The sequence below is a fragment of the Hirundo rustica genome, chromosome 6 (genome assembly GCF_015227805.2).
Source record: "Hirundo rustica isolate bHirRus1 chromosome 6, bHirRus1.pri.v3, whole genome shotgun sequence".
In the NCBI taxonomy this organism is placed as follows: Eukaryota; Metazoa; Chordata; class Aves; order Passeriformes; family Hirundinidae; genus Hirundo; species Hirundo rustica.
Window position 1 is genome coordinate 9677023 of NC_053455.1, and position 12559 is coordinate 9689581.

The 12559-nt window shown below is 37.5% G+C and overlaps 1 protein-coding gene across 3 annotated transcripts in view; it reads right to left on the reverse strand.

The window, feature by feature from the left end:
- The window catches only part of TDRD9 (tudor domain containing 9), a 67655-nt gene that overhangs the window by 41730 nt on the left and 13366 nt on the right, over positions 1-12559 (reverse strand). For all 3 annotated transcript variants that reach the window (XR_005701531.1, XM_040068629.2, XM_040068627.2), the window contains exons 2-4: positions 8568-8674; positions 1911-2008; positions 1243-1464 (exon numbers count right to left, since the gene is read on the reverse strand). Coding sequence is in view for 2 of the 3 variants with exons in the window: in XM_040068629.2 (XP_039924563.1) it covers positions 1243-1464; positions 1911-2008; positions 8568-8674 (427 nt within the window). In the remaining variant the exon portion in view is untranslated. The remainder of the gene's footprint in view (positions 1-1242; positions 1465-1910; positions 2009-8567; positions 8675-12559) is intronic.

Here is a 12559-nt window from a genome sequence, read left to right on the forward strand (position 1 = left end):
GGTACATTACATACACCATCCTTTCCACTGATATAAAGAGCAAGGAAAGGATCTTGTCAAAATGTAGCTTGCTTACAGGACAGGAAAAGGAAAGAGGTTTTAAGTTATCACCAAGATCAGGCAACTTACTCCTGAGAGGAAAGTTCTACAACCCTGTATGAAACAGATTTTTGATTTCTAACTTTAGCTATCTCACATGTAACCTACCCAGGCAGGCAGAGCTGTGACCATCTTTTCATGAGCAGCTTGACATCAGCCTAGAGCAGACACATTGTTCTCAACCATCTCCCTGTTTCTACTCAGCTCACACAAGTGCTGGTGAAACGAGCACAACACATCCACATACACTGCCCTGAAGACAGCCTCATAACAGCACAGTCTCATTTCAACTCTTTGAGACTCACTAGCCTAATGAATCAATTTAGCAGTTTTATGAGTAATTAATTCAAGGTATTAAATCCATAACAAAGCGTTTACATATAAACAACTTTGAAACAACATACATAATTCTCTTGGTTTTGGCTGGGATGGAGTAATTTCCTCTTAGTAGCTGGTACAGTGCTGTGCCTTCAGGATTTAGTATGAGAATAATGTTGGTAACACTGGTGTTTTGGTTATTGCTGTCATGTTTATCATGTGGCATGGAAGTAAGCAGATATGGGATAACAGATGAAGCAGAAGCCTAACACGTAAGAGCCCGTGCTATGAACAACTCTGTCACTCTCAGTGAAAAACCCCTCCAGACCTGAAAACTGTACAAAATCAGATTTAAGGGTAGCAAAAAACATCTAACACACACAAATGGCACCACATGTAGCATAGTGGCAAGTAACCTGAAGCTGCGGGCCTAAGAAGAAACAGATACCCCTAAATGCATGCTAACAAACATATATGTATTACCCTAAGTGAAAGAAAGGAAAGAAGAAACAACAAGAAATAGAATGAAGCAGAGAGGAAGAAGAACCCAGCAAATATTCCTCCAATTTCAGTGATCAGTAATGTAGACATGTCTGATGCAGGCAAATATTTTCTGTTGGAGTCTCACCAGGATTTATAGTTGTTCAAATTTACAAGTTGATTCAATTACAAACATTTAGCAGGAGACAGATAAAAAATAGCAATTCTACTTTAAAAACAGATTCTCGACTTTCTTCAGTATGTTAGATAGCTTAAAAGTAATCAAGAAAGAACATACAGTACTTTTTATTGCATTTTAAAATACAATTTGAAGTTTTCTCATACCTGATATCCTACAAATCTACCTAGTGTCCATGACCGTTCCTTGCTAATCCACCTGGCAAGGCTGCTGGCACTAATTTTCCGAGGCTGGGTAACAGCAATGTTGCAGGGCAAAGACTTGTTCATGCAATAATCCAAAATATATTGTGGAATCTGTGTGCTCTTTCCACTGCCCGTTGCTCCTTCTACAATCACAACTGAATTGTTTTGTATCAGAGACACTATCTGAAACAATTTTTCAAGAAAACTCGTTAAGTCTACAAAACAAAACAGGTTTCAAACAGATTGGAAATATCAACAGCTTCCAAGCCACAAAGCAAGCCTGTGTAAAACACTGTGCCATCTTTTCTATCATCTTGTAGGCATCTGGAAATAAGTGGAACTCTAAAGCGCATTAGAAGACCACAGGAAAGAATATGGGCACACACTCATGTACGTATTTTACATGAATATCTATAAACAGAAAGTGTAACAACGTTTTACCTCTTAAGAAATTTTATGCAATGGTTTTGTAAAAAACCCGAAAGTTTTGTAGTGTTGAAAGCAGGAACAGAAGTTTCCTTTTAAAAAACCACAACAACAGAAACAAAAGAACAAAAACCCCACCCCCCAAAGCCACAACAAAACATTATTTTCAGCTTTATTTTATGAGAGAAATGCACTGATATTACCTTTTCCCTGTGTTTGGCTGTAGGCATATCCAAATATTTACACTTACGTACTGGCATAGAAGTTGAATCACTTGATTCAAAGTGAGACAATGAAGTACCTAGGGACAAAAATAACCAAGAGTCTCTTACTTCAATAAAGAGAAACACCAGCAGGAGATTATGACAACAGTTATTTGGAAGCCTAACTTCTCTAGAAGTTGATCTGCATACTTTAAGTATTAATAGAATTAGTATTTTTTTATATTAGGACAGTGAAGAGATTTTCTGTGTTTATGCAACTGCTGTTTTACAGAAAGCAACTCCAAAAAACACTGCTTGTATGTGTAAACCACCATCAGTGCAAAGGGTATATACAACTCTCTATGCTTTTCTCTTAATGTAAGAGGATAGATTTTTGCAGTTTGCATTACAACTGCCAATTCCACCTGTATACCCAAGAATTTTTTACAATAAAGAAAAAATACGCCTTATTCATGTACATGTGTTGGTTCCCTTAAAGTCTACAGGATCCACAGTACAAAATAACCCGCAATTTGACAGGAAGACCACTGTATTTCTACCACTTGGCCATTAAAATTAAAATCAGTGCCCTGATGACCTTTCAATGTGATACTCTGACAGTACACCTTGGCAGGAGTTAATCCCCATTAGAACGGGGTAATACAGGAAAAAATCTTTCAGTGCCAGCTTAAGTTTCTGCTCAGAGGTCTGCAGCCAGTTTGACCAAGAAGACAAAAGAACAGGTCTGGAGTTGTGCAAGGGGAAAACCTGGACAAGACTGTGGTAACCAACAATTTTTCAAATAACAATTAAACAATTAAGCTAAAATACTCACAACGTAACGAAATCAAAAATAGAAATGCTCTCCATTTCACATGGGTTTCACCAGGAATTATGGCGAAATGGCTATTTACATACAGGTAATAAAACCCCATAGTTCTTTTTATGTCATTATTTCTCTAAGAAATAGAGTAGTGAGACAGAGTTCTATTATTCTCTTTACAAAGGCAATGATTACTTTACAATAAAGGCTACAGCCTAAATACTTGACTGCAGTTACAGCTGCCTTTCTTTGGAAAAGTTGTAATAATCTCACACAGCAGTGAAGCAGAAGCAGGCAGAACAGCATCTTAGCTCAGTGCCATTCCTCAAAGTGTTCCACACCCCTGCACTGTCTCAAAGTGTCAAGGAAAACAAATTAAGTTATTCTAACACTACAAAAAAGCCTCCAAAGCTGGACAGCTCACTATGACAGTTTCATAAAAACAGAGTTCTCCTAAAGTCACATTCTGCAACAGGAAAAATTCTTTTACCTGGACTCTGTAACACAACAGTGAAAGGTGATCACTGCACAAGGATCTACTTAGCACTACTAAACACAAACAAAATCCGAACTTCATACCAGCAGCCCTTCAAAATATTAACTGTCCTTTTTAAAGTACTGCTGGTCAAGTTTCTAAATATATTCCCCAGAAAAATTCATATATATATATATATATATATATATATATATATATACACACACACACACACAGCATTCTGCCACAGCAACACTGCTCAAAGGTTGACTGGCTTTCCTCTGGCACAAACATGTCACAACTGAGACATCCACAGCTGTGTGTGATTTAACCAATGCTGCAAGAAACCTCAAGCTGTAAGGGAACAGACCCCAGTATTAGCAGATTTCCTGCTAAAGCAACATAACCTTCCCACCTCTATCAAGTTTTCAAAGAAATAACTGCAATTTTGAAAAGCTAAATTGATAGAAGAAAAAAGCAATTTTTAATAGTGCTTATAAATAAGGGGGGAGGCAGAAAAAATTCAAAAGGGAGGATTCAGATAACAACCCTCTGTAATTCAGTACAAACCCCAGTGTATTAGTAAGACATCAATAACCTAGAATTCAATTAAGAATTTCATTTAAAAAACACAAAGGAACAAACCAGAAGCAAGGAAACAGGCACCAGTATTCACATACCTGCTGAAAGACAATTTAACTAATTTTTAACATGTAATTTTTTTCACCGATGAAACTAACTTTTTTTTAATACTGCTTTTTATATAACATTTCTAGGACAGCAACATCTTACTCTCTCCTAAGCACAGGAGTCTGGAAAAAAACATATACTAGAAGTAAATGATGATCCAGTGTCAGCCACAATCACCACACAGAGTCTAACAACTGACAGCCATACAACCATTTAGCAGATGCTGCAAGTACTAAACACTACGGTTTGGGTTTTTTCTCTTCAAGACATGTCTTCTGTGCTTAAACTGATTTGGGTTGGGGAACTAATCCCACAACAGCTCTGAAACTTCTGTCTGCAGAAACAGAACAGCTATGGGCCTCAGCAAACCAGCAACTTGAGATGAACACTGACACAACCCAACCAGCAATGAAAATGCCTCACAAACTGAGAGCAAATTCCATCGGAAATCTATTATGATCCTTAGTAAAAAAAAAAAAAAAAAACGAAATTGAGAGGGGGAACTTGAACCACTGTCTTAAAAGACCTTAAAATTTTCTCCTTTATTTTTCAAACATGAAAGTTGTTCTGAACCAAGAAGACCTGCTGCAGAGCAGAACATTTGAAGGTACACCCCAATGGAAGGTTATTCTACTGATTTAAATAACCATTCAGCTGTGGACTCTATACCATGCAGTGTAGTTACCTTTAAATGTTTGGCTTACTTGGGGTTTTTCTTTTTTATTTTTCATTTCTAATATGTAATAAATCCCCCAGTGAAAAACGGTCTTCAGAAAAGCTGGCCATTCCTGCCAATAGATGCATCTAAAAATTCAGAAATAGGTATACAGAATTATCAGCAAGGAAGGCACAAACTTTTGCTTTCTCAATTGCTTATACTTTCTGAAAAACATTAGGATTGGGACAACTGACCCAACCAGTGCACACCTTTGTAATGCTTTGTGCCTAACCTGCACCTTGGATTCTGACACAGAATGCAGGATGCTTCCAACCTGAAAATAGTAAATTGAGGAAGCAGGCAACTACCCCTCATGCTTTAGGACAAGCAAAATATTTCAGGGTATAAGAAGCATTAATGCCAGTCCAGAAAAAATAATATTAATTTCTCTGTTCGGAGTCAGTGCAGAAATAAACAGAAAACTCAGTTATAGAAAGATGAATTTGCCTGCTCACTTCCCTTCCTTTTCAACTGAAGTCCTATAGAGATGTCAATGACTAAAACAGTCGAGTGCCCATGGAAAGAGCAATTTTTCAGTATCTCAGTTATTACAGCTCGTACAGCACATGTACTCCCTCTGGTACCTGCATCCTGAATTGAATTTGAAGAGATCCTTTAACATAAGATTCGATTTTTATATTCACCAGTTCTGGGAGAAGGATTTGTACAGCTGTATCTTGCTATCTGTCACTAAGCAATTACAATGAGACACTTAAAACAAAATATACTTGAAAGCACAGGTTTGCGTGTGTTATCACACACAAAGTGATTACAGTTTCCAAGGAAGCTCATACGAAAGGAAAGCCACAGGTAACAACTGGCTCCTACACGGAGCCAAAAAGCAAAAGGGCTTCCCAGAACATGGTGCTACCTCAGTCAAACACCATGTACATGAAGGTGCTGCTAACTGACCCCTGATGAGCTTAATTCAGAGAATTCCTAAGAACAGACTTCCCTACTGTAATCCTCTTCAATTTACATGTATCTTATATACAGAAGATTTTGGGGTGAGGATCTGTGCTATGACGAATTTGTCTGGCACGTATCTGTTCTGAATTCAAAATATGTAAGGTACCTAAAAATTCAGTTTTCTTATATATCAGAAACAATGTTTAAATTTCTTCTTCTCTGAAAGCAATTACTTCAGGTGGGACCTAGGAGACCTCCAGAAGATACTCATTTAATGGAGTGAAAAACACGAAGACAGAACAAAAAATAAACCCCCAAAAAAGCTGCCATCCACAAAGCTTCATGAAAATAATTCTGTGTCCTTCAAAAGGGGAAAAAAAAAAAAAGAGAGAGAATTAAGGATTTTAGAAGCTTTCTGAAGTGCAAAGTTCTAGTCTGTACAGTTCAGAATCCCCAAATTTGGTAAAAAATATTTTCTACAAGATGAGTAAAGCGGTAAGCGTTCCATACACCCAGCTCTGGAAGGTTTTCCTCCACACAACACCCCATGACCTCACTGAATCCAAAGTGTGTGAAGCCTGGAAGAGCCAGTACCAAATGTGAAACAAGCCTGGTGGGACAGGAAAGAACTGGTAATGCTCTACGCATTTTGGGTAACAGTTATGACAAAGGATTTTCTTTTGCTTTTAATAAATCCCTTCAACCTCCTCTGCACAGCAGTATCATTTCTACCATGCTCTGCAGAAGCCAGAACTCTTAATGTAGCCCCTCAACGATCTGTTTCCCCAACACTGAAGCAGATCAGGCATTTCTGTTTGTCCTCTTAGTACAAAAGCATATGCTCTTTCAAAGAAATTGGAAAGCACAAGATTTAAACTTAATAGAATTTCATCAAATAACAAGCCACAAAGCAATGCAAACAGTTTCAGGAACTGCAAGATTTAAAACAAGCTATCAACTTGCACAGAAAATATTGCCTATAGTTAGAACAGCAGCTCTGAGAGAAAGAAGCTACAAAAGAGGTACCAATTCAGAATCTTCAGAAAAAATCAGTTTCTCATTTCCACGTTGTGAAGGTTATTTCTTGACTACATTCCTATTCAACACAGCTCAACTCATAGGTCCTGGTCTAGATAAATCCTTGATCATTTATGACAGTTCCCATGTTTGTGAGGAAAACATACACTTTCAGATCAATACAGCTGATAGTTACAAAAATATCTCAAAGCTCTTGAAATCTGAATGATGAGCATACTACATTAGAGAAAAGCAGTCTCAATGCAGAGCAACATACACATTTATAAGCTGTAAAATTAACAGTACAATTATTATGGCTCACTTACTGAGCTTTTTTATTCTACAGTCCTAACACAGTATTTCTGAATCTGTCTGTAAGTCAAAGTTAAGAGCAGTAAGAACCAGGATTTTCTGAAGCTTTTATGTTATTCTACATCTAGGTGGGATCTGGCAGCTCAGTCTCAGAATGCCGTAGGAATGTTCCAGTCCTGTCACTATGCAGTTCACTTGGAGTCTGCCACTGGATCACACACCGCTGGGAGCAGGGCACTGATGAGAGCAGGCAGGCATCAACACTGCACAGAACAGCTCCTGAAGCAACTGAGACTCCAGACAATGAGACAGACAAAGACCAGGACAGGGAAAGGGGGGACAAGCAACTGAGGACACTATTTAATGGATTAATAAGAAGTGATTATGTAATATGTCAATACTTTTGTAATTTTTTATGGCCGTTTGCTAACTAGATGCTGCTTTGGTAAGTTACAACTGGAAAGAGAGAATAAATATTACAAGGTAAAATTTCAAGGACAAGTATTTTAGGGTAGACCAAGAGAAAATAGGTATTTATAAAATAAAGTACCAGGATGACTACACAGAAATATTTCCTAAAAAGCCCAAGTTATAATCCTGTTTCTTTTACAGGGACTGCTGTCCCATTCAAAGTCATGCCAGCCACTAGTGCTGCTCAAGCTGCTAGTCTATTTTATACAAGCTTCTGATTTAGTAAGTAAAAGATACTGAATGAGCTATGGTATTGCCTTGCATTAATCAATACCTCTGTATTATTAAAGAAACATCTACAGAAGTCAATCTTACTTAACTTGCTGCTATCTCTCCTTTGTTAGCAAAGCACATAGAAGAACTGGGGAAACGTCATTCCTGAATGACAACACTGAAGCTCCTTCCAGTCTCATTATTCCCTCATTTCCACCTTTTAATACTTCCTCTTCCACAAATTTTGTGTAATGTGAAGGGAACAAGAGACAGTATTTTGTGGTTAGGACAGAAACAAGGTGCACTGCACATGGTAAACTGGCCAAGCACCCCTACTGCCCTTCAGCTCCTGACAAATCCCCCAAGTGGCTTCATCAGCCTGAGCTTCAAAAGCCAGAGAACTTGCAGATGTGCTGAAGGACAGTAATTTCTAGAAAATTTCTCAATTTGTCTCATTTTGGTATGCCACAAAGCTCTACAGAAGGTATTAAGAGAATGACACACAGAACAGATAAAACATGAACGTCCTTTTCTCCGGAAATCAGCTACATTAAAAAATCTGGAAATTAGGAGGCACAGTAAGAGTTTGAAGCTGAGCTGCCCTGACAAGTGAGTCAGCCTCACAGTGCTTTTACCAGAGCTCCTAGGAAAGAAGTGCAATCGAATTTCTCTCTAAAGGCAGCTCAAAGCAACAATCAAGTACACAGAGAAATATGAATAGAAAATGGGAAAACAGAATAAAGGCATGAATCTAATGAGAGGTATCTTTTCCTTGCAGATTTATTTTAATCACATACCTACATTGATCAATACAAGCCGGATGTAGGCACATTTATCTATGCAACAGCATTATACACTGTGGTTTCCAGAAAATAAGGTATTTACTTTTTAATATCATGCACATACATCAAAAAACAAAAAAGTACATTCAGTTTAGAGAGGGAGATAGCATAAAGACAACAGGGAGAATAAGGGACAGTTATATCTGAGTTTATAATAGGAACTAAATAATTTTATTTCTTTTTTTACCTGTTTTATAGACAAGCTCATCATTTCCAGCAACATTCAGCTCTTGTTCCTCTCCTTGTCTGTACTTTTTAGCATATTCAGTTCCAACATTCTCTGAGACAGGCAGTCTGGAGATGAAAGAAATGATAAATCAATAAATGCTTCCTACTCCACGTCTTTGGGACCTCTGGAAATAAAAGCATTATACAGGAAGTTCTCTATGTCATGCAGGAACTACTTCAATGAACAAACTTCAGGAAAAAAAATAAGTCTATGCATTTAGGTACTAGCCAGAGGAAAACGATACATTACACCTTTTTGTTTAGACTCAAGAAGACTGAGCTCCCAATATATCATCCTTTAATGCTTCAATACCTAGGAATTTCTCTTCTAATGAAATACCACAATTTTCTCTGAACAAAGATGAAATAGCTCTGTTTCTTCAATTCTTCACACATACAATTAGGAAAATGCATACGATTCTTGCAGGATTCCCTGGAGAAAGGTGAAGTAAACAGGAGGAAACACAATCATCTCACTGCTTTTAAGAAAAAATTTGTCTGTGAGCCAAGAAATTATGGCGGTCAAGGAACAAAATTAACATAATCACCTGATCACTGAATTTTATGGAAATTTGTTATAAGAAACGTTAATCATTATATAAATTTAATGAAATGAGATTTTAGAAAGTCTCTTCTACATAAACAGTGTGAAGAAAATCCCATGAAATTCACTAGAGAATAAAGTAGCATGTAAACAATGATTGCATGGTTATTAAATCACAAGTGAACTTAAACATAGAGAATTTCTGAAAACATAAATGATTTTAAACAAAATACAAACTAGAAGTCAAAACTACAGTTTTGCACATTAACTTCAGCTCTGGGCCCTGTGCAAACCTTACCTATGCAGTAATTCACTATGGCACAGCAAATCTGTTTCCGTGTTTTATGAATGGATAGTGCTGCCAAAGTGTTTATTTCTTTACCCAAAAATACTGACTCCAAGAACAGTGACACCACATGAGATTTTTAACATGGCACCAAGTCAGCCCTCAACAGAGGGAAATTCCCAAGATTTTGATGCCACAGAGCACTCACCTTCTCTGCCAAGGCAAACTCTGTGCCAGCTTGGCTCTGCTACAGACAATTCATCCAGCCCAGTTCAGAACAGAACACCAAGTATTTATCACCTACTGCTGCCAACACACTAGGAAATAGATTCTGATCTGATTTTAACACTATTTTAGACCTACAGGAATTTCTCCCAGACCTCAAGTATTTCTTAATGCAGGGTTCAGCAGGACTGCACCCGTCGGCACAATGGCTACATGAGCAACAGCTGCCTACGTCCAACTTCCATCACTCAAACCCTTCTAAAACACACCTCAAAAAGTCTGAATCTGCGAAAATATGTAGAAAAATTCATGCACAGGATGTCTGACTGCTTGCAACATAGGTTATTCCATTGAGTGTATATTAAACACAAATAAAACCCAAAAATTCAATGATGGTAACAAAGGCAGGCATTCGGTAGCTGAAAATACCATAAGGAAGCTTGGCTGCACAATCTCACTTGGGCAGCATTGTATGCACATACTATACAGATTTTTACTGATATAAACAATTATTTTTTCACTTCCATAAACCTGCAGCCTCACTGAGTACACTGGACACACGTACTCTGAAAATAAAACCTGGTTATGCAGAAAATGTGACTTGTCCTTTGGCTCTCCGTGAGGAGAAAAGCCATCCAGGGCAAGCAGTCAGCGCTGTCACAGACGAGCAGATATTGCTGGACTGTCAGAGGCCAGAGCAAACAGCAAGCAAATCACAAACAGAAAACTCCCACTGAGGACTAAGGCTGGGAAAGGTGGGACTGTGCTCCTTGCTTGCACTTAAGATCCGGCAGACGCATCAGTATTTAAGCTGTAGCTGAAATCAGTTCAGGAATAGGTAAGGAACAGTACTAACTAACTAAAGTTATTAATTAATTATATCTCTTGGAATTTTAAGAGTCTTAAGCATTTCAAAACAGGCTCCCAGAAGCGTGTAAGTATACATATATACATACATATATAATGTGTGTCTGTGCTTTCAATGTTTGCCTGTAAAGCTTGAGGAAAATGAGGACAGCCTGACCTCAGTCATTTGAGAGGACAGATTAATTTTGTTTTGTTTGTTCGTCTGGACATCTGAATGTTTTATTTCAAGAATCAGGCTTTCTGTCTTCAGAAAACAGCACGCAATAAATGAACCTCAGGCTACACAATGAATAAACAAGATATTTAATAGCCAGTCATCAGGAATAAACACTGTGCACTTGACGTACCAAATCAGGCTCCAGTCTTGAGGAAAATCATATGCAACTGGAAAATTACATATGGGAATATGAAATTAACAAATAGGCTTCATTATATCATTTAGTGATATTTCAATGCTATACTTTTCTGTATTAATAAAACTAAAAGCTTACAGAAAAATGGGGTGTTTTAAGCAAAATGGAAAAAAATTATTATAAAGCCCTCTGGAGCTTTCCTAAATCACCAGAATGATACAATCCTTCCAAGTAGTCATTAATATGCCATCACTGGGAGGTATCATCCTATATACCTGGAAGAACAGAATGAAATTTTCCTTAAGGTGGAAATCTAATGATTTTTGCTGACAGCAGAAGAATAACAAGATTCAGAAACTGAAATCCATTCCAGGCTAGAAAAGAACAACGCAAATGAAGGGACTTTTCTGGATTCTACTCATGAATCTGCCCCATACACCAGTTATTTCTTCCCCATTTCTATTCCTCCTGACAGTCAAAACCCACCTTCGGTATACCTGCCATGTTATAGCATATATTCCTTATGCTTTCCAGATTCCAGCCTTTTCAACTGCACATCCTAAACAGTCAAAATTCTACCAAATTAAGAAGCAGTAAAAAGCATTTTTCTGACTAACATAATCACTGAAATTTGAAGTCGCCAACTGAAGGAAATGTAGGAGATTTTCAATATTCTGCGTTTTCTTTCTTGCCCCTCATTTTAAAAAGTAGGTGAACTTGATCTTATTCATATCAAGGGCATATTTCACCCTCAAAAGCATCCAGATTTCTATGGCTGAACCTGCAAATATGTGACATTCCATTCACCCCAAGTGGAAAAAGACAGGCAAAACTTTAAAACACTGAGAACACAATCAATCAGTGACTTCACTCAACAAGTAATTCTTGCTACATCCTCAGATCTACCCGTGTAGAAGTGCACATTTCAAGACCTACCTGTTTACAGAAACACTCTCAGAAGCAGCAGACAGGACTTCGAGCCTGACAAGCAGGACCCCTTCCATCAAGGCAAAGAGGCACATGCCCTTTCTTGGAAAAGAATTAACATTGTCTTTTGAGGTAACAGGATTTTTCCTTCATTCCATATTATGTGGTTTAACTACTACAACATTTTTCTGAAATGTGAGTGGTCTCAGTATATATGCCCAGTCAAACTAATTTTGAGCAATTGATTGAAACAAGGAATTTTTTAACATAAAATTAAATACAGCTGCCACTTTAGGGGAATTACTAGAAGGGAAACAGTTTTAACACCAAAAATTGTTGACACATTCCACTGTAAATGCTTTCAAATATACTGAGGGTGCCCTTTAAACAAATTGAGCTAGAGAAAGGTCTTCCTTTTCTTCAAGCTATAGAATGACCTCTAATAAGTCAACAAGGCATCACAACTGAGTAAACTGAGTAAATATTTGTATTTGAGCACTTGAAATAATAACCAAAGCATTGTTGCATACACTTAGCTGCCAAAAATAGAATCAATTGCCCAATCTCAACCACAGCTATGGCAGGTAATTTGCTTGGCCCTTTCCAATGACATATATTAACTGCAATGCCAATGCCTACACCGAACATAGTTAATGCTTCTAGAAGAAATGCTTTAAAAAAGCTTTATTAAACTAACAGATACATGCAGTCTTATTCCCTGAAAAAAATTTTTAAAAATTGCCTACGCA